This window comes from Atractosteus spatula, chromosome 5, assembly GCF_055471065.1.
Source record: "Atractosteus spatula isolate fAtrSpa1 chromosome 5, fAtrSpa1.hap1, whole genome shotgun sequence".
NCBI classification, from domain to species: Eukaryota; Metazoa; Chordata; class Actinopteri; order Semionotiformes; family Lepisosteidae; genus Atractosteus; species Atractosteus spatula.
Genome location: NC_142710.1, coordinates 61182879 through 61210136, shown reverse-complemented (window position 1 = coordinate 61210136; position 27258 = coordinate 61182879). Strand labels below are relative to the sequence as shown.

Below are 27258 nucleotides of genomic sequence, written 5' to 3'. Positions count from 1 at the left end.
TGAAACACTTTTTTTCCATTGCTTTTCATTCTAAACTAAGAGACAAATTCTGTGGCTCTTTCATGTACATTTGTACATATACTTTTCATCTTCAACATTGGATATTTAATGGATTCATGTCTGAAGGTTGGCATAATCATGTAGTATTTGATTTCCTGAGTGACATAGGATTTTTGTGCTCATTGAGTTCTTGACTACCATATTGCTGCCTCTTCCTTTAAAATAGATCAAATAGTTTTCAGCTAAGATACACTTTATAGTCTTTAACCCAGCAATTAATATTTAACTGGATGTGCACATTTTAATTTCTCCCTGAAGCTTTCTCGGTATTGCTAAATATTTTTAAGTACAATCTTCCCAGCGATCTGCAGCTGTCATTCACAAAATGTACAATAGGTTTGGTATTGGTAATCACAAAGCCCTCAATAAAAAGGTTTGTCATTATAGCTGTTAGTTCCGGGCTCTAAAGAGCATCACCGACCTGTCCATCTCTTATTGTTTAACTCACAATCACCAGGGATATACTGCAAATATTTACCCTCTCCACCTTGGATCAGGGGCCTGCCCTTTAATGCACCTGTTCACCAGATGTTTCCAGTAAGTGCCTTTAAGGACAGCAATGGCTGAAGCACTTTATTACAGGAAAAGTGCCCTGCGATCTCGCTGTTTGGTTCCTTGTTTATTGTGCCTGAAATGTTAGAAATAGCAGGAGAAGGCAAAACAAGACTTCCTCTCATAAAGCAGTACTACAATAACCATTTTAAGTGTTTTTTTCTGTGTTTTACTTGAATTCCACATGTTCTGTTCTGCTTTATTTATGGGTAGTTCGTTGGTTTTTTTAATGCTTGTCTACGTGTTGCCTTAGTGGCGTCTCTAATAGTGTATTTGTTACAGAAATTGATTGTATGGCTTTAAATTTTTAAATAATACTTTTTACTTTTCTGTGAGTCGTCCCTGTGCCAGTAGGCTGAAAGGCCCATGGACCGCATGTTGTATTTACTGCAGCTAACAATCCTGCTAATTGGACTCTAATGTTATTGACCCTTCTGCCTCTCTCTTTTTTTCCATCCTCAGCCCCCAGAAGCTGTAGACGTCTTGGACATTCCTGTTTCTCATCAGGAAAAGAGGAGTCAAAGCCTAAGCAGGGCTTCCCAGATCGAAAGAGACCCTGGAGTCAAATCTTCCAGCTCCCAGCAGCAGACTGCAGAGACAGGGATCTCGGCGGCCCTAACCAGCACTTTGGAGCACATTGTTGGTCAGCTTGATGTCCTTACTCAGGTAAGCAGCAGGACTCTTTTTACAGTCCTTTGAATAGCAAATAAAAATTGTGAGGAAACATAATTTGGGCAAGTATGCTTCATTCATTGTGTCTGTGCACTGAAAGAGATGGCTATGCCCCGCTGATGAGGCATAATGAGGACAAAAGAGCTGTCCACAGCTGATAACTCTGGCAAAAGGGTTGTGGGAGTCAGGAACAAGCTATCCAGCTGTATTAAAGGAAGGTGGTGTTATTGCTTCTTTCATGAAACAGCTGGCTGAGAGCCTCATACCTATTGCCTGCTAGGAAACAGACAAGTGAGATGGAGAATACCCTTTTCTCAATTGCAAACCTTATGCTCTTAAATACAATGAATAATTTTACTTTGAAAAAAATCTATTACCTAATGAAACCAAGTGCTGCAGTTTCACAGGAACATGTACAATTCAATTTCTCATTTTTAATTCAACATCCTACAGTATATGAGCTGCATATTACATTACCTCAAGATACAGCCTCGGAATCAATACTTAATTATGATCAGACAGCACGGCAATTTGTTCTATTTTTTTTTGTGCCTGACCTGTATATAAACGTCTAATCAGTTTTCATGGGTTTCATTGAAGACTAGTGAAGGCTGCGATGAATAATTCATTCTGTTCATTTCCAAGGAGCTGCAGGGGAACTAACCAGCACTGTGACTTTACATTCTGTTTTACTCTACTGTGCAGCATTAGATTATTGATTCGTGCTCTACATGTCTCAAGAGCACGGTGCTTAGGAACAATGACTAATTACGGGTATGCTAAGCTGAATTTTTCAATGATTCAAATATTTATTTTAAATTCAAATGTTTGCTTGTTTCCCTCTCCCTCCATCCTTATTTTCATAATTGTTTTCACAATGATTTTTTAAAGTCAGTTGTATTAAAAGTTTGTGGCTTTGGAGGTCCGTGTATTCCCAGCAGTGGACCCCAGGCTAAGACATCATGTCAAGCACTGCAGAACATTTGTCTTTAATTGCTAACAAGAGAAGGCCCAATCAAAATAGTTTTTTACTGACACTTAGAATTGCCAGTTATTGTATTGTGTACCCACCCACTGTGGAACTGACAGCGCATATTTTCACATCTCAGTTCACGGCTGTAACATGGGAGAATGTGACTCCTCCAACCCACTCACCATACTGGCTGAGCAGCCCAGGAATCCCAGTTGTACCAGTTACCTATTTTTTATCAACAACATCAAAACAAATTGCAACCTGAAACACAGGCGTCTTCATGGTATAGAATTTCTTGTGTCACTTCAACTCTTCCTGCTTCTCGGTTCATATATATATAACTATATATAAAGATCATTACCCCTGCGAAAGCATATTTGGATGTACCTTCAGAACTTTTTGATCAGTACATGCTAAAGTGCATTAATGAAAGCACATCATAACAGTCGCATGTCTTTGCATTATTCAAACAGGATGTCTATACCATGTGTACATTGTACATTGTAATCCAGTGGGATTACTACATTTACTACATTGAAATGATTAAAATGTAGTTTCTGTGTGAGTAATGTTCTTTAGGTTTGGTTTATGGCGGGTCCACCTCAGCGTCACCTGAAGGTCACCACAATGGGAGGCATTATGGTGACTTTAATTGGCTTGAAGTGGGTCATTGTTCTTAAATGCTTCAGAATAGGGTTGTACTTTCTTACTAAATGGGTCCTTGTGTTGTTAATGAATGTGTGAATATTCCAGGTGTGGGCAGGAATATTTTGCCAGGAAGCATCTTTTCTTTGTGAGTGTGAAGGAGGTAAGAGTAGGATGGTTGGCGGTTTTGGGGTTGGAATTGGAGGAATGGGGATAGAAGATGTATATACTGTATAGAGGACACTTTCCTGCTACGCTCAAAGCAACTGTGAGCTGCAATCAAGACTGAAGAATAAACCAAGGTTTACCACACAGGGTCCTGACTGCAGTCTTGAAATAATATTTTATATTACACATTTCGTGGCATGTCCTTTCAAGGTGGTGTACAAGAAAACAGTCAAAAACAGGAGACGGATAAATTAAAACTAATTTAGAATCCTGAAACCAGATTTAAAAGCTAGATTGTAAAAGTATGTTGTAAGACAGGATTTGAAAGTACTGACTGGCTTCCAAGATCTGATTTGAGCTGCAAGATCACTCCACAGTCTTGGATAAACAAAAGCGTCATATCAGCAATGAAAAAAGAGGGCCAGAGTCCAGGAAGTGCAAACAGTGCGTTGGTGTATTGGGAGTTAACAATTCACTGAAGTAGTCAGAACCCAAGCGGTTTAAGCCCTTAAAGGTGAGCAGGAGTCTTTTGAGTGTTATTTTGAAATACACAGGAAGCCAGGGCAAGAAAGCTGAAACAAGTGATATATGTTCACGCACCTGTGCCCTGAACATGCTGCAACTAAGACATGCTACCCTGTGTCTCTAGTGGAAACCATTTTTTCAAAAACATTTAGTAAATGATACTTCATTTCTACAGTATTCAATTCTCAATGCTCTTGTTTTTTTTGGTGGTGAACGTGCTTTTATGAGTAATCCATGACTCAAGGTCAGATAAACTTTTATCTAAGTTTTAGCTTTTATCAGGAGAGGGTTTAATTTGTTTGCTCCCTCAGTTGATCCCTGCTCATTAAAACTGTGCAAGTCAGGCTAGGTATTGTATGTTACTTGATGAATGTAACATTAAAAAAGGAATAAGTGAATTCAGAGGGCTTCCATGTAATTATGGAAAGTGTTATAACGCAGATACAAATGTATTTCATTAGGAGTAGGTGCAATAAATGTTGATTTACAGAAAATGAAAGACTTATTTAGTAACTGCAAATTTCTGTAAACAAGTTTAAGAATGATTTGATCTGTCTCATCGGATCAAAAATCCCCATTTTCTTCAGTTGTTTTAAGACCTGTTTTTCCAAACTCCATTTATGTCTAAGTTATGTATGTGAAAGTTTATTTTATTTGAAAATCATAGTGTTTCATCAATAAAATACAGAGATGTGATTCCAGACAGCATGCACACGTTTGCATTGCAGTATTTTACCATCCTCAGGAAATTGTAATCAAGCCAAAAAATAAATCCTAACATGAACGTTATTAACAAAGCCCCTTATAAGGACAACTGATTGTAAGACTGACCTTGTAAGCACATTGAGCCTGATGCACTGACGTCATCAGGAAAATTCCTAGAAACACAGGTGCATGCTTACAAAAGTCTTGAAAGCATATTGTTCATCTCATAAAACTTTGTGCAAAGCAATATTGATTATTTTAAGAGTTTTCTAATGAAATTTGTCTAAAAGGGAATTACAATTTAAAAGCCTAGATCGTGACATCTAAAAATAGAATCTAGCTTACAAGGAAACAGGCGTCGACTTTGTTATTTTCCTATTTATCTGCCAAATACCTTTTTTAAACACAGATGAATTTATAACAGAGTATGAAGATGTATTCTTGTAGTAATTTCTGTCATTTAAAAATGTGTATTGTAAAAAATACTCTGTTCTACTTATTTTAGAGCTCCCCGTCAGGAGGACTCAAGTTATGAGTGATTAACAAATGGATATTTCCACTGATATTCGAGAAATGGTTGTGTGCATCACAGGGATAAGTCATTACTGTAGGACAGCATAGCTGATTGATGTTACATTGGGATCTGACATATACTGTACAGTCATTATTGTATTACATTGTATTGTATTATTGTATTTAATCTTAAATCCATAAAAGATATCTCCAACAGATGTGTCACAGAAGGCTGTTTGAGTTTGTTTACGTTTGTCTTTTTCAGTGAATCTGTTAATAGATAGAATGAATGTAAAAAGATGTCAAGTTACTTTATTGTGAATACCTGTGCAGTTGAGTTTGTGACCTCCATAGGTTTCATGAACCTACTTTCACAGTCTGGCTTTCAAGACTACCTTTATTAAGCACCATATGATCAAGTTTATGTCATTCTTAGCTGCCTCTTCATAATTGTTTATTTTTGTGTTGCATTCCACAGAATAGTGAAGCTGATGTGTAGCCGGATGACCTCTGGTCTCTTAATAAAATCTGTGCTTATTAACAACAACAATGTTTAATGCTTTGAAGTGCATACACTTACATTTTTTATGTTTGCTGTGTAAACTGTGATCATCTTACATAAATTCCATATTTTATCAGTGTTTATTTTAACAAAGAAATGTGGGACTGTGTTCACGCTGTTACAAAAGCTAATCAGCAGCAGTGCTAACACATTTTAATACTTTCACCTTAGACGCTGCATCTAGGAGGAAGCGAAATCAGGTCTGTTTGGAAAGCATATCGAACTGCATGTCAGTTCTGAGGTTACCAATAATAATCGATTCCACACAACGTCAAGCGGATTGACTAGAGAAAAGCAACAGGCATATTATTTAGCTTTAACTTATTTATCTTTCTAAAGCAAAGTATGGCTTCACATCTATTGATCTGTTAGTACTTAAACAGCATAAACTTATCTTACATTTTCAGTAGATTATTTTTTATTCTCCTTGGGAAACATGAAGGTTATTTTACCATACCTGTAGTATGGTGCTTTCTTTTTCTTTCAGAGTGGCTTTTATTAAATGGCCATAGTCATTGACATTCAATTGGAATATGAGCCTCAACCTTGGATAACTTTTAGATTTGTTAATTTTTGTTACCACAGGCTGAAATGCAGTATTAGTCAGTGGAATGAAAAACAAAATGGACTAGTAAGAAAATGTGCCATTAAAATATTTAATCGTTCAATTTCCTTACTAGTTTATTGTTACTCATAGAGTAATTTAAGATGGGTGTTGAAATCTGATTTTACCCCTTTTTTGAAATTTGGTAAGGAAATTAAATTCCAGAGAGCTCACCTTTCTTTCCATTTTATGTTTTATCTAGCATTATGAATTCACTTTATAGTCACACTGGTGATGTACTGTACCATTCCTTACTTGTAAGTCCCTCGTTTTCCTTTCATAGCTTAAAATATGTTGCAGCAATATGTTTTTGTATGTTGTGGCAACACGCCTTTTCATTATTGTGAAGTATTTTGTTGGAGTTTTAAGGTGCACATCTGTTCATTTGGGGAAGAATTCAAGATGTTTCTTATTTGACCTGTTTAACCAGTTTGTGAGTGGCTCACTGTGGTGAAAGTGCTGTTCTTTGTTATTTTGTGTCTTATTTCCGCATTCATTTTCTCAATGGAAGACATGTCCCGGTCGAACCGCTCGTTTTTTCTTTAGGAAAAAGTCAGGAAATGATATCAAGAGCAGATGAGGGGAAAACAGGTAGAGATATCTCTTTCAAAGGCACATTAAACTTTTTTTCCCACGGTTTGCAATACATTAAATATTAATGTACCTATAATTCAAATGTATTGAGCTTCAGGCTCAAGATAATAGACATACAGAAAGCTACTCAGTTCCCCTTAAGTGTATTAGTTAGTGTGAGTTAGCAGTTCTTTTTAAATTCAGTTTTGATCTGGCTTGAGAGGAACGTGTTAAAGGTTGTGACTGAAGGATCATCGTGATATTTTAGTCTTGACAGGGAAGAGTTTTGATTTTCGTTCTCGTTATAGTAAAAGAAGCAGCAGCACAACAACAAAGCCTTCTTCATGCTGGCCACCCTCTTGGATAGAGAGAACTTATCAATTAGGAGTGATACCAGGAGTTATTTTTTGTAGGAGTTAAATTCTGATGCATTTAAACCACATTAAAGTGTTGGTAAACAGTCTCATGTTTTTAAGTGTTATACAAGTAGTGAAGATAGGTCGGGTCTGATGCATTTAGCTGTACCCTGTATAGGCCCTAGGGCCTCCATTTTGATGTGTGCTGTGCGCTGATCTTCACAAACAAAACCATGCCAGTGTGTTTCCTTTGCTAAAGAACATTTCCATGTGTTTTTTCTGCTTCAGCTGAATGCTGGTATTTGTTTGTTACCTAAGGGTTGGGGTGAACAGATGGTTTCCATTGCAAGCGGAAGTCATTTCTTCCCTGTGCACCTCCAGCGGCATGTTGGAAATAGCTCTGACCTTCACAGATTCAGTTTTGAAAGAGGTTTCCAGGCACGTGGGAGCATTTATTGACATTCCAGGCCTACAGCCGCGTACAGGGAATTGTGCTCTCTGACCTTTCGGACTCGCCGTCTCTCCTTCCTAGTCACACTTCTTCAGCTTCTTCAAAGCGTCGTAAAGTAACTGCTTTTTCTGCTTGGATCTGGGCTTTCCTGATTAACAACGAAAGCACAAACCGAAGCAAATCAGCAAAATTGCCACATGTGATTTTGGTTGTATATGCATGGTGGAAAAAAAACATAATGTCTTCCCTCTATCCGTTTACATTTCATGATTACAGATTCAGATTGTTAACACTTTGCTTAAAAACCAGGGCTCATGTACAACATGAAATAATTCATAAGTGAAATAATTCACTTTTTTTCAAAGGCACATGAACCTGGGAATCTGCTGCGTTAGCAACTGAAGCGTACAAAGTTTTCTGCATCCCAAGTGACGCAGTAGATTGTCCTCTGAACCACATTTTACAGATAATAGGGAATATGAGAAACATTTGTTGTGAACTCCGTATGGTGCGACAGCTTGAAATATTTAAAAGCGTAACACATTAAAATGAGAGCAAAACTTGTAAGCGTCTCTTAGAACAAGCCTGGCAGTCGCCAAGCAAATATCCAGAGCGATCGCAAACACCCAACCACAGCTGAAAAGAGCCAAATTAAGCAGCCAGCAGACAAAAATAGCTCCAATCTATGAAGACTAAGTTGAAGTTAATAGTCTTTTAGGTTTTCTTCAAACCTAAATCGGCAGTAAATGGAAAATATTAACACAAGTGTTGTGACTGCTTCTCATAAGGTTCTTACAGTCCTTACAGTTTACAGTACATCTTACCCATTGTCTGTCTGACCAGTGATGGAATGGGAAACATTTCTTCCTCTTGGCTTTTATCTATGCTTATTTTCCATTTGTTCTGAACACTAGATTTATGTTTCTTAATGTGGATTTTCACACTTTCAGCTAATAAAAGTTTGCATCACTCTACTGCTTTAGTAGATTTGTGCTTATTTGATCAGTTAAAGAGATGGTCCTTTTTTTGTTGAAATGAAAAACATATTCCTCCTTCAAAATTATTATTTGGATGTGCAGTCTGTCAATATTTAATCATTCATTCATTATAATTATTTTTCTTTAATCGTGCCGAAGGTCTTCTCAGACATATTTGTTTAATACTGTTTATTTCATAATCCAAATAAGAACTTAACTGGCAACCTTGCTGGTTTTAGATTCACTTTGACTTTGACAGTTACCACCCCTGATTTCAGTAGATTTCCGAAACCAAGCAGGACTGTGCTTCCTTTGGGATGGGAGACCTCCAAGGAAAACCAGGTGTTGGTAGACCAACAGGTGATACAGATCTCTAGACCACACTATTCTCTAAGAGGTGGTGTCTAAAATGACTAACTTGTGGTCATTACAGATCCTGTGGCATGCGTAGGGCTGGTATCCTGGCTAAATTCCCCTTTAGGCTTGCACAGTCACTAATTTTATCAGGAACTGTGTTGTAAAATTGAAAGAAATTAGAAAAAAAGGTAATTTGGGGGGGGGGATAATTCTCCACAAACAAGGAAAAATTATTCCTGGTATAGCCTCTTATATAAAAAACATCTTCTCAAAAACAAAATTGGGAAAAAAAAGTGATGAACAGAAAGCCTGTTACAATGGCAATCCTTATTCACAAAATTTAGTCTTCTCTTTTCTGAGCTATCGCAACTCCTTCTGTAGGGAACCAGCCATGAGTATAAACATATTTGCCTCCTCTCTTCTACTTCCCTCTCCTGACTATAAAATAGGATTTAAACTCCCCACTCCGCTTCAAAGGACAATTCCAGTGTGTTCTTACAAAAGGGGCCGAAAACCTTCAGAGACTTAAAGTTTCGTCTCCTTATGACTATGATGATATCACAAAGCACATATACTCCATAGGTTGAAGAGTTTTTTTAGCATTTGACACGGTAACTTGGCACTAGACCTGACGAACGTCTCGGAAACATGCTACTGTCTTTGTGTTGCTTTCCCCATACATTGCGATTTGTTAGTGGCATAATCCTAAAAAGAAACCGCAGTTTGGCATCTGTGCTTTCAAGAAAACCTATCCCTGCCTGACCTCACTGTTAGGTAAATCAGGCTGTTTTTGAAAGTACGTTATGTGAATTCTCGGGGATGAATGACAATTCATCACAGCTCCCCAAATTCCCCCCTTATGTTACTTACTAAAGTGATTTATTTCACACCTTCATCTGATCTGCTGTGTAATGGGGCTGTTGGCTCATAACCTCTGGAACATGTCAACTGGGTGGGCGCTGTAATTCAGTGGTGGATGAAGTCGTCTGCTATGTGTCAATGCTGTGTAAAACCAATTTTTTTTTTACTCCAGTTTTCACGTGTCTTGTGTTGTTAGTCCATGGAAAGAGACAAGAGGAGTTGTTGGGATTAAGTAAAGCCTTGCATGAATGTAGAACATTTTAGTTTGATCAAAATGACAGGTACAAAAAAAAAACTACCCACAAATGCCCATCTGAGGACATTCGAGATAACAGCTGTGATCGTTAGTGTCAAATAGGACAGGCTGCACAACAGCGTCCACTATGAATTCACGTGTCATGTAATTTCACACAATAAAGTGCCATTTTTCTTTTCACTCCCCCCCTGTGTATGTAGAGCAGTTCATCACCCCTGAGAGACGAGAAGAAAACACAGACATTAAAGAAATTGGCTGGTAAACACCTTTTGGTTATGAGCTTCACAGGGGGAGCTTGATTTCTGTTGCGTAAAAACTACCCAATTTGACGAAGTGAACAATGCCAGGATAATTTAAACTGGCAGCTAAAGCTAAAGCTGATGAGATGAGGCTGGCGCGGCAGGTCAAATAATATCTTCGCATTCGCAGACCTCGAGATGGTGCGATAAGCCCTGGGTATTGATTGGAAAAGCACACTCACAAAGGAAGGAAACGCAAACCCTTTCCCTGTAGCATGAAATCCCAGCAGATGTTATCTTGCTGTGGCTCCCAGGCCCTGGGGGAGTATTCAGGAAGCCTGTTCGCTGCAGTCCGTGCAGTTTGCCTTTCAGCCTCGCGTACATGTTGGAAGTCTCCAGACGGGGTCATTCTCGGGCTGGGGCAGCGCAAGGGGCCCTGTGGTCATAGTATAAGGAGACAACACACAACTCGAGAGCCGTGAGCCCAGTTCCCCAAAATAGGATTCAAATTACCATACTTTTACTGTGAATCACTACATTTTCAAGCCCTAAAAATAGCCACTCTTATCGCCAGCTCTGTACAAGAAATACATGAGCATGTTTTTTTTCTTGTCTTGTGTGTGCAGCTTGAGTTCTAAAAATGGATGGTTGTAGGACTTTGGGCAGCAAAGGTCTATTAAAATAGTCTTGTTTCTTTAGTAACTAGTAAATAATTGCCTCTTAAGGCTTGGTGCTAGTTTCAGAGACGCTGATTAGCAGTAATCGTGCGTTGCCTAATGCTGCTTTAGGAAAATTGATTGAGGACTAGGGATAATCAGTTCTTGATATATGACACTTTAGTTTTCTTCATCTGTCAAGTGACTCCTACCTCAGATGGCAAGCTAGTACTACAACACGTTTCACTGAATGACTTACCCTAGCTTCACCTTTTCATCTTCTTTCTGCCACAGGCAGTTCACCTAGTTCTTTGCACTGGTACTGTCGCATTAAAATTCTGCTTCATAGTAATTATAATAATTTACATTATTATTTGTACTTGTACATTAACATTTATTTACTATTGTGTACCAGTTACAGTGCACAATGTAGTAATTTAATTTCCAGGTGGACCATTAACAGTATCTGTGCATATGGTCATCATAAAGTGAGCAAAAGGACATTTGTCTAACCATACATTTAAAAGTGCTGCTGTGCCGTCTTTGAGGAGTTCTTTAAAACTGGAGAAGTAAAAAAAATGGCCAAGCGATAATGTACTTCCTGCATTTGGTTGGGAATGAATATGCCATTTTTATCATGTTATTACCCGTGTTCTGTGTATCCGCAACACAATGTTCCCTCTGTCTGCCTTTCATCTCTAAGCACTCACCCATACAAGAGGAAGTGCAGTCCAAACAGCAGTGACATTAAATACAGTAGCTGTTTGATCTTAATTAATGGAGAGCCTTTCTCAGAAGCAATTTCGCATTTACAGAGCTTGGTACGTCTGCAGCCGAACCAAACTGTAGAAAGCAAATAATGTAAGGCACAGAAGTTTGGTGGCTTGTTCAATGCAACACACTTTTTTGGATTGCTATTCTCCTTGCCAAGTACAATTTTGGAAGTGTGTGTTCAGTTTTGTTTGTAGTATTTCAACATAATTAAAAGAGACGTCAAAACACTGAAATAATAACTATACAACATAAACAATAATAGTCAAAAGCACAGTTAGCATTATTTAAATGATGGTATTACTGATCTATTCTGTCAGCTGTGGCCTATTAAATTAAAGATCTGTGTATTTAATTTTAAGATATATTTAAAATGTGATTTAAACCAGCAATAAATAAGCAATAATCCACTTTCAAAAGATCAGCTGAGTTTAGCAGTGCTTTCATTTACTAATGTTAAAACTCAGATTTATTAGGAAAGTTCCTAATAGTACGTTCTTATTTTTTTAAATGAACTGAACATATTTGTTTGTAAGACAAGGCATCTACTGTACACGTGTTTCTGGACTGTTAGGAAACAATTTCCGCATTTACCGCCGGATACTCAGCAGACAGAAGTGGTTGTTCTTCCATTATGTCTAATAATGCAGCCAAAGCACATTCACGTGATTATTGTAGGCCTTAGCAGGCTGTATGGAAGACCGAAGGCTCGGTCATGTGGCTGATGTCTGCTGAAGCTGGCCAATGTAAAGCATTTATTAAATTATCAGCACATTTTTTCTCAAAGAGCAGAGATTGCTTTCTCGTTGAGGATCTACTACGTCTTCTCCTCTATGTTTGTGGGGAGCAGATAGGTTGCTGTTTTTTTAGAAATTTGTCAGAAATTCTAGGCACCATGTTGTGTTTCTCTGAAACACAGAGCAGGCTGGGGGCTCCATCGTCATAATCGGCGTGATTGTTTGGTGATAACGGAACATTTGTTAGCAGACTAAAGTAGATGCATTCATACTTTCCCCTTTTTATGTTTTACTATTCCTTCCACCCACCAGACAGTGGCTATCTTGGAACAGAGGCTGACATTGACAGAAGACAAACTGAGAGAATGTATTGACAACCAGCACAAGATCACCCTCCAGCTGAGACGAAGTGACAGCAGATGACCTCTGCAGTGCTGTGGCAGAAGACCTGATGTGTTTTTATTAAATAGTTTAGAATTTCTACTTTTAACATGAGTTTATCTGAGGACCGCTTTTCAGGAAATGATAAATGTGCCTAGCAGTTTTTCCCGTGAGTTTGCCTTGCTTACACTATAAACATTTCTTTGCTTTTGGATGGTTTGTATAGCTCATACTGCTCAATACTTTAATGTTTTCATTGTGTTTCTCTAAACCTTCCTGTACATCTAGCATGAGGTACCAAAGTGAATTAGGGAAGTCTAATCCTGGAATTCTTCCATAAGTCCTATTATTTGACAGAAGATTGCTCCTTCAAACTATTTATGTAAAATAAGTTGCCCCATTGAATGGTGCCATCCATCCTGAAATCCCTCAGATCTAGTTCTGTGAACTTGACAGGGCTCAAAACCTGTTTACATAATAGAACAGGCTTTTCATCTCGCATTGCAAGCTACATTACAAGCAATAGAAACCTTTGTCATGTGCTGTCTCTTTAGGGATGAAATTTATTAGGATGGATTAGATCATTTGAGACATAAGCGTCGTTCAATTTCAGAAGTACCTGTATACTCAAACTGACTTAATTTTAACATGAAGGTCAGTGAATCTCTTCGCAGAGACCTCAATAGATTTTTTTCTGAATTACTGAGATTAGGTGAGTGACCACCTTAAAAGGAAAGAATTTCTTAACCTGATGAAAGTTAAACGGGACTCCATACATCAGTAAGGGCCCACTGATTAAGACTGTGTGAAGTAAAAAGGCTCCCAGGATTTGCTGTGTGATTTCACACTTTTCAGACAACCTGCTTTGCTATTGTTGAGAGAATATACTGTACTTGAGAGATCCATAAAATAATTCAATCTTTGCATAGCAAAAAAACATAAAAACCACACGTTTGTGACATAAAATAAGTGATCAGATTAAATTCCTTTTATAAATTTTATAACCATTTATTATTAACAAGACATTAATAGAGTGTCAATTGGCTGGTACAGATAGACTTGTTTTAATAATCACGTTTACCAACATGTGATATTGCTCTCATGTTGAAGTGTTTTATAAATTTATAATTGGGTGTTAATAGGTTGTTAGTTCTGCATTTATTGAAGACTCTGTCAGCACCCTTAAATCAAAGTGTTATTTTGTATGCCTTATCCTCGAAGAGATTCATGTGCTGAAAGCAATAGTAGTTCCGTATATGGATTTCTTTCCACTTTTCCTGTCTTTGCAATCATTTTTTATTTTTTTATTAATTTTAATGGTGTACAGTGATGTCTATTAAACTTATTTGTTTGTATTCTGTTTATGTTGATATAAAAACCATGTATTTTGTTCTCTGATCATTAAAGTTACTGGTCCTTACTGTAGGAGTGTTTTTTTTTTGTATTCCTCCAAAAAACTGTTAAATTTTAAAGCACCTTACCACTAAAGTTGTCGCCTGAGTTGAGCCTTAGTCTTTCTCTTTTTCTTGGCACTGTAATTTAACATCACACCTATTTATACACATTTGGAGAAGTATCAGGACTTGCAGAAATACATGTTAACACCTGTGTCTTGTTTGTTAATGTTAATTACAAGTCAGTTGTATACATAAGGTAGGTTACAATGGAGAAGAGCTTTTGGCTTGCATAGCTCATTTGCTTGTTGGTAGCTAATTGATCAAGGTGTTTTTAAAATACGGACAGTGGAAGAATGATTCACGGCAGCATGTTTTCACTTTGACATCTTTCGTCATCCCTGACAAGGAAAAACGAAAGCTTATTTGTCTTTTATTTTGTAATGTATTAAAAATCAGACCTTTTTTTTTTTTTGGTCCTGTGTAAAACCCTAAGTGAAGCCTTCGGCCAAGTTCTTGTTTAAGGAAAGGGGGGGGAGGAAAGTTTGTTGTCATTAAAGTTGCCAGACAGATGACCTCACTGAATTTTCAGCAAGAGTCTTTTGTGTTCTGATTGATCCCGGGGGGGGGAGAGACCATGTGTGCCTGAAAGCTGCAGAAAATGAATTTTTGCCTGAAGAGTCTGTTGAGAAGCATTTAGGGGCTGTGGAAAAAAAACAAAACAGAAATTCTCGAGCAGGGCCCACTCTTTTCCTTCCTGTCTGGGGGCTCGGGCTACACTGGGACACAGTATATACACAGAGCACACTACCCTCGCACCACCACGCCAGGAGTGAGAGAGTGCGAGTGCGAGAAGAGCACTGCAAAGACTCGTTTTAATCACTATCAGATTCTGGAGGCAAAGCTTTTCTTGTTCACTGCCCTCCCCTTTCCTGGCGCGGCTGTCTGCAGGAGATATCTTTCAGCTTGCACAGCATGTGTGGCCGGGGAGTCTCTGGATTGTAATATTTCCCAGCTCTTTTGTAGATAACATCTGTGCGCAGTTTTCTTTCTTGCGGTATGGCCTTTGTTTTGGAAGTGAGCACTGTGTCATGGTTAATTCACTCTGCACAATGACGATGTTTTGTGCAGATGTTTTATCTGTTTTTCTGGCCTCTAATTTGCAGGGATTCCCATTCTCTGAGTGTCTACAAAGGTTTGAACCTAGCAGCAGTGAAATACAGAAGAAAATACCTGAATGACGAGCACGTGTGTGGGGTTGCAGTACTGTTAAAACAGCCAGAAGTGAAAGGCTTTGACAGGATGGCTACCATTGTAATAGCCAGTGTCTTCCAGGAGATGTCGCTGTTCTGCAATAGCTGTGCAGCAATCCTGTCTGTGAACGGAAAATGAACTTGGGCGAGAAACCAGAAATTCCTGCCCTGTGCAAATATAAAGATAAACTAGCTTTGATCCACAGCCTATGGAGAAAAGACAATATTTAAAAGTATAAAACTGTAAAATGTTGCAGTATAAAATGATAATTTTCCCAGTTCTGTGCTCTCTATACTTTTGTGACATGTAATCACAAAAGGTTATCTTCAGCACATTATTCTGCACTACTTATCCTTGCACAACATCCATCATTATTAGAAAGTCAACAACCCAGCGGGACTGTACCCTGGACATACCCTGGACAGAACTTTACAGAGAACCAGTTAATCTAACAAATACGTCTTTGCAAAATGGGAGGAAACCAGGGTACTGAGAACAAAAAAACAGTGCAAACACAGGGAGAAGCAACAAACTCCACACAAAATGCCATGCCATTGTGCCATCCTTAGATTTATTCCATTTAAAAGAAGACCAGATCTGAACCAGGCCAAACACTAAGAACATAAAGTAAGTTAACCTTGGGAAAGATTGTGTCTTTAGTTAAATTCGTGATTTTCAGTAGTGATATCTTAAATTCCTAATAGTCAGTGAATTCTTTTTATAAGGGAACATCTTTTAAGTGATTCGAGCGTTACTTGGGAGCAGTGTGGTTGTGCAGGATATTTAAGCGCTAAGACAAATTTTCCTCTAACAAAGACCTCCTCTGACCCTCAGGTTTCTGTGAACAGTATTATTGCATGTGCTTGGCGCAGGACTGCATTGCTTCACTTCCTGTCCCCAGTCCCTGAGCGAGTATGGAGTTTTTGTTTGTCTAGGAATCCAGTCATTCCCCACGTGTGTCTTCCATAGAAACCCAGGTCCCTGCTCAAAAATTATGTTTCAAGTGCGCTGAGCTCCATTTCTTGAATTCGCTCACATGCAGAAAAAAGCTGGCACAAGGTTTTGAATTCATATAAAATAAAGGACCTCTGTCATAGGCCTTCTGTTCCCTGGATATGAAGTAGCTCACTTGAAGGTGTTTTGTTCTTCATGTCTTTCACCTGTTCTGCTATTGCTTTATGCTTTAATTTGCATTTGATCTTTTTCCCATTTCAGTCTTGTGGAGCCGTGAGGCTGTAAGAGCACTGTGAACCTATTCTCACATGTTACCGATAAAGCTGTTTAAATATCTAAAATATTCTTTCTGAATATGCTGTGGATGGATTAAAGAATATACAGAAGGATAGAGAGATGTATGCAATTGCAAATTATTGTCATAGGTCAAGAAATCATTAGTTTTTTTTTTAGGAGGAATGAGGTTTTCATGGAATCAAGTGAGATCTTGGTTTCATTGTCAAAATCATTGACAACAAATTGAAAATATGAGGAATACGATAATTGGACGGGGTTCATTCTTCTGTGGGCAGCCTTTAAAACAGTAAAAGGTACTGTTGCAGTGATGCATAGGTTAAGTATATAAACACTTGTGTGTTATACTTGGTTACATTCAGTGACCTACTTTAACAACACTTCTAGGAGGAAATAGCTTATAAACCAAACATCACAGTTCACAACAAATTAGAGGATTCCTCCCTTACTGTGTGTAATTGTGACTGTGGTTTAAGTAATTGCTCAACCATTTTTTTCCCTTGTTTCTTGGTTACATGACCTGAAAGGTGTAAAACAAATATTTCATGTGAATAGCAAAGTGGACTCCGCCTAGATGTTTTTTTTTTGTATTATTGTACCTTACAATGAAACAGGCTGTAATTAAACCCTGCAGATTAGGTATGAGTCACTTCTAGTTTGAGCTGTTAGAAAAATGTTCCTGGTTCTGTGACAGGTTTGTAATTAAGATAACAGGAGATGAAAAGTTGTCAAAGTTCAGAGGTGACTCAGCTTGGAACACATTTAGGGAAGCATCTTAGAAAATAAGTAAACAGGCCTATGTTCAAAATCTGACCCTTTTATGACCGAGGCTACCAGTTTAAAATGCATGCTTGAAGATTATGCAGGAACATTAAAAATATTCCTCTGAGGCTTTGGAAGATCTTTATCTATTTCCTTCTTGCTAAGGAGCTCTATTTTGTTTTCTGTTTTGTGTTACCATGTGGAAAAACAAATCTAGCAAAGGACAGAGGGTACACTGGAAAGGCAGACCTCTGCTTTGGAATCCAAATGGTGAATAAGAGGAATAAATTAAAACTACAGGTTATGGGTTTAACATTTTGTTAAACATCCTAACACAAATGGATGAAAATATAAAACTTGAGGGGAAAAAAAGAAGCTGCTCACTTCATACGACTATTCATTTCATTGTAGCCAACTAATTTACCTTTAAATTGCAAAATCACATAAAATTTGATTTGGTAATTTTGTCCTTATACATTTTTATGAGTACTGAAACTGCCTGTGCTTAGTATTGTAACGCTCCGGGGTTCACATGGGTATGCGCCCTCGCCGCTGTCGCCTCGGGTCGGCCCCCCACCGTCGGGGACTCGAACCCAGGCCTCCGGCATCACTCAACAGGGACCCAGCCAGATGAGCTAAAGGGAGATCTCCCCTCAGCCTGACGGCTGCGGTCCCTGCTATTCACAGGGAAGGGCGGTGACGTCACCGCGCTGGTAAGCCGGCTCGAACATGAACAATGGCGGCCGTATGCGTTACAGTATCATGAAGTGTTCCTTGGTCCCACTCTCTGTGTGTGGAGGGAGGGCTTCGCCCCTGACGTCTTGCTTCATGTTTTGGAAGACCTGCCTGATACCTTAAATGTTGCTGGCAAAAAAGGTCAGTTTTAATCTCTGTTCTGAAGATACTCCTTGTAATCCCATTATTATTCTGGTTTCTTAGACCTGGAGTCATTTTAGTGACACAATGTTCTTTCTTGTGAAGTGACAACTAAAAGTAGACTAAGTGTTCAAAGCAGAGATTCATCAGAGGATTATAAACCTGTGCGCAGGGATCACATCTCTTGTCTCGTAGCTTGTAGAGGTGCATTACAGTGGCAATTTAGGCCACGCTATTGCAATTTTTTTTAAATAGCTCCCTGTTCTTTAATGATCGTGATAAATTAAGTGCTGGTAAAAGGCTTTTCTCTCTCTCTCTCTGCCTTGCACGCCTCTTCACTAAGAACATGACTCACTGTAGGGTCTTTTTACAAAGCTCTTTAACCAGCCTTCACATGTGAGTCTTGAAGTTCAGGTAGCCATCATCCATTGGGAAGAGAGTCCCTGCACGGGTCCTCATTTCTATCCTGTGAGCTCCCCATTCTGCCACCCCTTTCCTGGGGAATAAACTGTTTTGTTAAATAATGCATCATTAACTGATTCCGTTTTTCCCTGCTCTTGCAATCTCTGTGGACCAAATTAGCATTTTTTTTCACAGTGCTTTTTCTGCATTATCTTTGCATTGCAGAAAGTGCACCTCAACAATATAAATTATTGAAATGTTATTGGCGTCCATTTAAAAATATGCATAAAATGGCGTTGCCCCGAATATTTCAGTTTCACTTCGTCCCTTGTGTTTGACTACAAAAAATGGCAGCCTCTTAAAGGCTCAAAAACAAAATACATTTTTGTGTTTAGTGTCTTAAGTATGGGAATACACAAAATACCTTCCGTCCATCCATCTTCTAGCTGCTTACCCCTGGTGATGGTCGGGGTAGTAACTGGCTGAGCAGGGCAGCCCAGACTTCACATTCGCCAGCAAGTCTCCATCTCCTTCTGGGGGATTCCTTTGTGCTCCCAGGCCAGCTGAGAGATACAATCCATCCGGTGTGTCTTGGGTCTGCCTTGGGGTCTCTTCCTAGTTGGTCGTACCTGGTACACCTCCAGCAGGAGGCGCCCAACAGGCATCCTCCCCACATGCCTGAATCTCCTCCACCTGCTCCTCTCGATCCAGAGGCCTAAATGGTAGCTCCAGAGGTAGCTCCACTACCAGGTCCTCTTGACGAGCTTGCCGAGCTCCTCACCTTGTCACAGAGAGCAAGCCCAGCAGCCCTCTGGAGGAGCCTCATTTCCGCTGCTTGTACCTGTAATCTCATCCTTTTTGGTCACTGCCCTAGGCTTGCGACCAAAGGAGAGGAAGGCGGTGCAGCTTAGCCAGGAAACAGAGAGCTTCATCCAAAAGTTCAGCTCCTGCTTGACCACTACTGTTTGTTACAGTGTCCGCTTTACTGCAGCCACTGAATCAACCCGCTGGTCAATCCCACGATCCCCTCGACCCTCGCTAAAGCACCTCCCATTGTAATGGAATTGCATTATATTAAGAAAATTTACAGAAAATGCCCCAATGTATGTCCTTAATTTGCCATTTTTTACTTGTTAATGGTATCCTTATTCATAATGGGGCAACAGCAAGTCATTTGTCAGAAAAATACATAGAATTACTAAGAAGCTGAGAAAAGCTTCTTTACTTTGCCCTTTTGGCTGTTTGGAAGGAATGCGCCATTTTGTGGCAATTATGATAGCTTTGACTTTCTTTAGTGCGTTTCCTTTGTTGTTTGGTCTCAGGGGAGATGTGTAGATTAAAGAGAGCAGGCATTATGTTTAATGGTACTAGAAACCAATTTGCTCAGCCTTAGGGGCCATTCTTTTGTATTGATGGATGAAACTTTTCCCTTTTCCCCCACTGACATTCTCCCAGACATTACTGCAGTTCCTCGTTGTGGTAAACAGAATCATTTTACATCCAAATACCTTTTTCTTTATTATTTTACAGAATGTCCGGGATATGACTCTCTTCTTACAATGCAAATATGCTGTGTCATCCGAAGGTTCCTGAAACAATGGCACCGCATAAACAAAAATGCCTTTTCAAAAGGATAAAAAATACTCTCTCTCCTCCTGTAGTGCATCACAAATGGGGAAAATCTCCCATAAATGTGCACCCTCAAAAGCTCCACATGTTTCTTGCCAGCACCACATCAAGACCCTTACTGCAGACATCTGTAAGACTTTATGATACGGCACCCAGAAATGTCACAAAGCTGTTCAGTCTTTCTTTTAAAAATAACTAAGGGAAGCAAAATGTAGTTAATCCAAGTCTTTAATACATCAGTACTCTCCATCATCTGGCTTTACATTAAAAAAAAAAACAATTATTTCATGGATAAATCATCAATGTATTTCTGACTGATACACATTTAGAGTTAACATGATATTGGTTTTGAAATTACATTTTTAAACAGGAAGTCTATCTTTCGTTTATGAGTAGAAGCAAACAAAGGATTAAGATTATCTGGTGATGTATTCTCTGTATTTCCCTCTGTGAATAGTGATTATAGTCGATAGTGATTCTGTTAGAAGCAGAAAGTGTTCAGCTGTAATTCCTTTTTTGGTTTTGCTTGAACATTATGCGTATCTATAAATATTCATTAGAATACAGGTGACCTTACACTGTGGTTTGCATAATTGCTACTTGGGAGACATGTCCTGAACAATAACATTAATGACATAATGATTAAATTAGAATCTCTTTTAGTGACATAATTAAAGGAGGTAGTATGCAAATGAGTGGCTCAGTCCTTATAATTCCATGATTTTGGTAGATTTAATATTATGGAAGGATTTTTAATTTGAGAAGCAATGGAACAAATCATATGTTCACTTAGATTTGCAGTACAGTATACAGTATGTTTTATCATTTATAGCAGAAATTGTTTTAGAATCTGCACGATATCACAGTATGCAGTCTATGAGAAGTAAAAAGTATTTCACTTTTGATTGCTGAATTTTGTTATTATCTTTTGCATATTTTTACTATTAAACTATAATGCTTAATCTCGTCTCTCATATTTTTCATTACATATTTTTGGACAACTTTCCACGCTTGCAATATTGATCGAAAATTACTTTGTATGTTATTTTGTTCCTTTGGTTCAGGTATTTGAAATAACTATAATTGAAAATAACTAAAAATATTAAAAAGATTGATATATATGCAATACACACTATAAGCAATATGAAACCATATAACTCTTACTCAAAAAAATAAAACTCCCAATAAATTTTTATAAAGCACTCGCTTTATTTAAACAAATGTCTTAATTTGATAGTTAATATTGTCTGTAGGATGATATTTTAAAACAATTTGCCCCTATTTAAGAGAGGTCTACATATTCAAATGCATGGAAGTCTAGGTCCATGCATGAGTCTTAAGCGAAAGAAGTAAGTAAGGCGTTCAAATAGGATGCCATCAAGCCATTCAGGCATCTATTTGCTAGGTAAATCGTTTTAAAATCATGTTAATGAAAACCACATCAACCTCATCATTATTCTGTACATCTGGTAGTTAACTCACAGAAGCACAAGCAGGTATTGTTATTGCAGTTTTTGATATTGCAGGAACATGAACCAATTTACTCATCAGTCAGAGGCAGGAAAGAAAATTAACAGGCAAAACATTGAAAAAGGACGTCCCAGTGACATTTCAGACACAACCTTCAAAAATGATTCTGTACTTAAAAAAGTAAGTTGTGTCGTCACAACATTGTTGAAAGGTTCTTGTTGTGTTGTGCCCATGACTAAACTTTCATGTTTCCCAAAAAGTAGAAAAACAGCCAAGGCACTATCAGATAGATAGATAGATAATACTTTATTAATCCCGTAGGGAAATTGATGTGTTACAGCAGTCCAGCCCAAGACAAGCAAAAACAGACATCAGAATAGTTATAAAACAAAAGACAACAAAATAAATAAATACAAAAATAAATAAATACATAGGTGTGTGCAAAATGTGATGATTATAGTCACTGTAAAAACAATAAAAAATGTGCATAGGTTTATACAGACTGATTGTCCAAAAAGTACAATGGAGCAAACATGCTGTCCATAGACGAGCAAATGAAGGGCTAACAGTCCTAGCCTTGGGCAGCATTATACACCTGCAAAGGTGTATACAGATGAAACCTGCAAAGTAAAGTTTTTAGCAGTGAAGGTTGAGGAAGATTTTACCTAGTGGTATTGTACAGATAAATATCAGGGAGCCCAAAACAGAACCCAGAGGTACACCACAAGAAACCTTTTGATCTAATTGAGGTATTTACACATATTATTAACAGATTCAAAGTTTATAAGAGTACAATATACAAAAAAACATTTAAGTAAAAGTGAACTGCTGTAAAATTGTATTGTTTTAATTGTACTGATGAGTGTGAAATATGATGTTTTTTTAGCAGACAAAGAATTAAAGCTTAAATAGTTAAAGAACTCTCAAAACAATGACTTAGATCATTCTGATAAAGCAACAGTATACCCCACCACCCAGGATTTGTCATGTAAGTGCATACTTAACTGATGATAAAGAACATGCCATGCTCATGAATAAATTCTCTAGAATAGGGCTCTTCATGACAAAGAAAGACATGAAAATTAGGAATACCGTCATTTTGAAAGTTAAAAATTGAAGCGGTTCCACATCACATTCCCTTTTCTGACTGAATGCATTTACAAGGAGGAAGACAGATCACAAATAGTGTATGGCGAAATATAGTCTAAGGCAGTCTTAGAGTTTATAGAAATGAGCTGCCCAAACTACTTGTAAGACATTAGACATGTCTGCCTTTTTACTTTCACAAAAGGATATGTACAGTAAAATGGTGTGGATAACTGTCCATAAATAACATGTTCTAACAGGATCAGGATCTGGCCAGGGTCTTATGTATAAGCATAACATGTCAAATTTTAGAGTTATTATTTGAACTAGGAGGTCAGCATTACCATGTTCAAATGAACTTTAAGTTCTCCATATTTAGAAAAATTGTACTGCATGATAAGAAAATGTTGGTTTGCTCAGCACTTAATACATTCATTTTTAAAAGGTTCTGTCCAGAACTTACAATGCTTTTGTACTTTTCTGAACAATAAAATTTAAACCCCAAAATAACTAATTTCCCCATTTACAGAAATGACTCTTTGACAAGTTACTCTCATTGAAAAAGGCTAAAAGCCGAGTGCAGTGAACATACTCCAAAACAAAATCCGGGAAGAATGTCTGCTACTGTAAGTGTCCTGGTGATGTGATGTTTGCAATCCATTGCACCCGTGTCACTTGTTAAAAACACAGAACTCAAAATCACTGAGCAAAAGGAATGTGTGGATATTACAGGCGTGACTTTTTGAGCCTTACCAAACTGGATTTTGGGATATACTATAGCTGCGGGCTTGTTAAACTTTACAGGAAATACCACTGGATGTGTGGGAGTTGACATTGTGAAGGCGGATTAACACTTGAGTGCATTTCATGGAAACAACAGTCGGCTCTTTGTCATGTTCTCCACTGCAGAATCACGAAACGCCACTTCATCTCAACAGTGCGTGTTTCAGATTTAACCTTCGAAAAACTACATTAACATTTGAGAGTGTCTCACAACGGCTCAGCTAATGCAGTGCAGGAAGGTGGGTTGGAGCAAAAAATGGTTCTTCTATTTTTATGTCACGGTGGCTTTTTAATTTCGACAGACAAAGGTATGCAATACAGCCATTCAGTGGAGCTGTAGAGGTCTTCTCCGTTTTTTGCCATCTTACTCCAGCCAGTAAAGAACATTTACAATATAACATTTGACACAAGGGTTAATACCTGAAGCCCATGAAAAACACCCATCTTTAAAATGGTCTTATTTTGTTCATACTTGATACCACAGCTCAGTTCTGAACTGTGAAGTTTGCCCTGGCTTCATCCAAGCAGATCTCACTTGCAATAGCCTGCAGTTAATAGTCCGATAATGCTCTTTATGATCAAAGTGTGCTCTTCATCATGGTATCATGCTGAAAATTAAATGAAATGCCCTTCCAGTAGTGAGATGGGGCAATGTTTGTGTGAGAAGAAAAGACATTGGTTTGAGAGGCAGTTGTAATGTAAGTGCTGGTGGTTGAAGTACAGTAGCAAAGGTATATGCTGGTACCTCAGGGAGCCAATGTACTTACAGGCCATGGGTATTGTGTTCGGTCTTTGTGGTTGGCACTGTCACAGGGATCCATGCTAGAAAACACGAATTACTTAACTATTAGCATGCAGTGAATCGGGTATCGTGAAAAAGAGGCACATCTTGCTGGATTACCAACTAGCACTAACAATTAGGATGTCTTCCCTCCTCACTTACCCTATTAAAGCTCTTCATACAAACAAACACTACATTGAAGTATTATGCTGAAACAAGTGCCCAGGCTTTTTGGCCAACCAGGATATGTGTATCTTTTTTGCTACTATGTGAAAATGCAGGGAAGGAAATAAACAGGATGTGCACAAAAATATTCAAATTATGAGAACTTTTGTTTCATTAAAGCTGGCAGCTCCATTGAGTGGCATTACTAGTGCTCCCATTTAAGAGCAAAGAAAAAAGACAAAGCTTCTTTGTCATAGTCTGAGAATGATAACATCCTTTATTTCTTTCAGATAATCCTTGAAAAAGGCCTTCCAACATCTCTGGAAAAGATACTCTACTTGATATACTTGAATGCAATTTTCTAAACTCTAGAATTGAAAATCTTGTGTTTAGTTACAAATTTAGATAGCTGAATTTTAATAGCTGCATTAAATTAGAGGGGATGATATGCTCTGCATGACCACAGCATGAATATTTTACAGTTCCCCAAATATGTCTCAGTAATTTAGAAAGGTACCAAAGTAATCTGATTTTTTCTCCTCTGTGTTGATTGAATCCTCTTACTGAATGTTTAAATCATAAAAAGTCACTTAGATAATGAAAAGAAATTCAGGCCTGTTAACCCTGTTTATTTTATGATTAATCTTACTTTTACGCTGTGTTTTTTGTATAACAAAACATGCAAAAGTGCTTCACAAACATACATAGATAAACAGTAACAGGACAATTAATAAATAAAAAGCTTACATACAGTATCAATAAACAGTAAAATCCAAACAGTAAAAGTAAGTTTTCAATCTGGTTTTAAAAGCACTGACCGGAGTTACTCTGTCTTACGGAGATGCTATGGTTAAAATTGTGAATTCCGACGCCACAGCCTTTGTGTTTAAGGGAATGGATGACAGAGGAGTAGGAGCCCTGAATCAAAGATCTACTGTGTGCCTGCCTCCAGTCAACCTTGCTGTAAAAGCTTGTGATGAAAACTGAGGGTGGGTAAGGTGGGCTGGCAGGCCACACTCACTGTCAATACTATTACTCACTGGAGAACCCAGGGGCTCAAACCACACAAGAGCCTTGGCTCAGGTGTTTGAACAGGGAGACCCAGGTCAGTAGAAGCAAAACCAGGTATAACGGTAAATTCAGTCTCGTCAGATTGGTTTCATGCTTCGATTTCAAAATGTAGAATAGCTAGAAAGGCAGACAATATGTTATGGTTTGAAGACCAGGCATTTATTGTCAATTTGAAATGGCATCCAAACAGGTTTCCTTAACTGGATAAGTGCATTTAAAATATTTCATTAAATGGATTTCTGCAGGAACAAATGGCCTTCCGTTTTCTTTAAGAATTGGGCATTCAAGTAGGATTTACAACAGTGTCCAATTGTAAAAATCATATTCTATAACTAAAGTGATACACTGTTCTGCATACTGCATTAAAGTTGTTTGTCAAGCGATATAGTTTGCATTTTATGGCAGACCCATACAAATGAATTCAAGAACATTCACTACAAATGTAAAGCGTATTGTAAAAAATGTATTAAACCATTCTTTATTTAAAGGCCACAGTATCTCCTGTTGGGTTAGTTCCTTGAAATGAAATGGTAAAAAGCTTCCACATTCACCATTTAATTGTAGTCAGGATCGCTGGGAAAGCCTGTTACTTATTGTCCATGGAAAAGCCCATAGATGATTCAAAACACAAGAGCTGACAGTTTCAAGTAACTGTAACCTACCCAGCTTTATAAAGCCCTATTGTCCCCTGCTAGAAATTCCACTGTCTGCAGCTGCACAGCTGTGATGAAATCAAATGTTCCTCTTTTCATTTTCATAGAACTTATTTCACAATCCCCAGATTCCACTGTTTTCACCAAATCTCCAGTTGCTTCATACTTTTCAAACACATTATCTTCCTCTTTTACTCATTCTCAGTAGCTAGGGTTTTCCTTTTGTAAAATGCATTTTGCAAGTTCACAATCTGAACTGCTTGTCTGCCCCTCTGACTATTTTGTCATTGACAAATTTCGAGCCATGACTTACGTTACAAAAGTCAAAATGAATGCTGTGTGAAACAGTTCAGGAATGTTTTCAAGACGACTGAGATTGCTGGAAACACCTCTGGTTAATATCGTTAAGAGGCTGACATGCTTCTAAACAAAAACATATGGGGTTCTGTGAGCTCAAACATACTTTATGTTTCATGTTTCATGATCTGACTGGGTTCTTGAACTGAAACTTCATAAAGATTCAAAACAAGGACATAACCTGAAAGTGAAGCACCACCTTTCAACGTACTGTTTTTGAGGATTTGTTGGTGCGTGGAAGAAAGGAAAACACAATAGCTAAAGCTAGACAAAAGCCGTTCAAAGTGAAGGCCAACAAAAATTTATTATAAGTAATTGATGGAATCAATGATTAAATTAACAGAGGAGGGAGAGGAACATAGTTTCAAAAGCCTTATGCTCCCTAGACGAAACTGCTCAGTACAAGTAAGAAACAAGTAAGAAAGTTTTTAAAACTTTTTTGAAAGATCAAAGCAGCTGTTGTGAGATATGGAATAAGTATGTTGAAGGTTTTGCCCTCCTTTCTTTCATCTTTTCTCATAAACTGGAAATCTGTGATCTTGACTGAAAATCTACAATTTATTTCTGCATTTTCTTTAATGGAAAACATTTCAGACCTACTAGAATACATTAATATTTAGTACAATACCAAAGAGTCTGGTTTCCATTTTTTTTTACTTTTCTTTCAAAAATCCTTAGACAGAGAATGTTGCAAAAAAGTTGGGCATTCTGAACATTGCCTAGCCCATTTAAT

The 27258-nt window shown here is 38.0% G+C and overlaps 1 protein-coding gene across 2 annotated transcripts in view; it reads left to right on the top strand.

Annotated features, from left to right (window-relative positions):
• Positions 1 to 14012, top strand: part of LOC148835388 (POC1 centriolar protein homolog A-like) — a 53927-nt gene extending 39915 nt beyond the window's left edge. Inside the window, exons 10-12 of one of the 2 annotated variants that reach the window (XM_088916830.1) lie at positions 1075 to 1278; positions 10011 to 10068; positions 12526 to 12674. In XM_088916830.1, the coding sequence (XP_088772956.1) occupies positions 1075 to 1278; positions 10011 to 10068; positions 12526 to 12587 (324 nt within the window). In that variant the 3' untranslated portion in view covers positions 12588 to 12674. Of the gene's footprint in view, positions 1 to 1074; positions 1279 to 10010; positions 10069 to 12525 lie in introns of both variants that reach the window. The other variant, XM_088916829.1, reaches the window with a different exon arrangement.
• The last annotated feature ends 13246 nt before the right edge of the window (positions 14013 to 27258 follow it).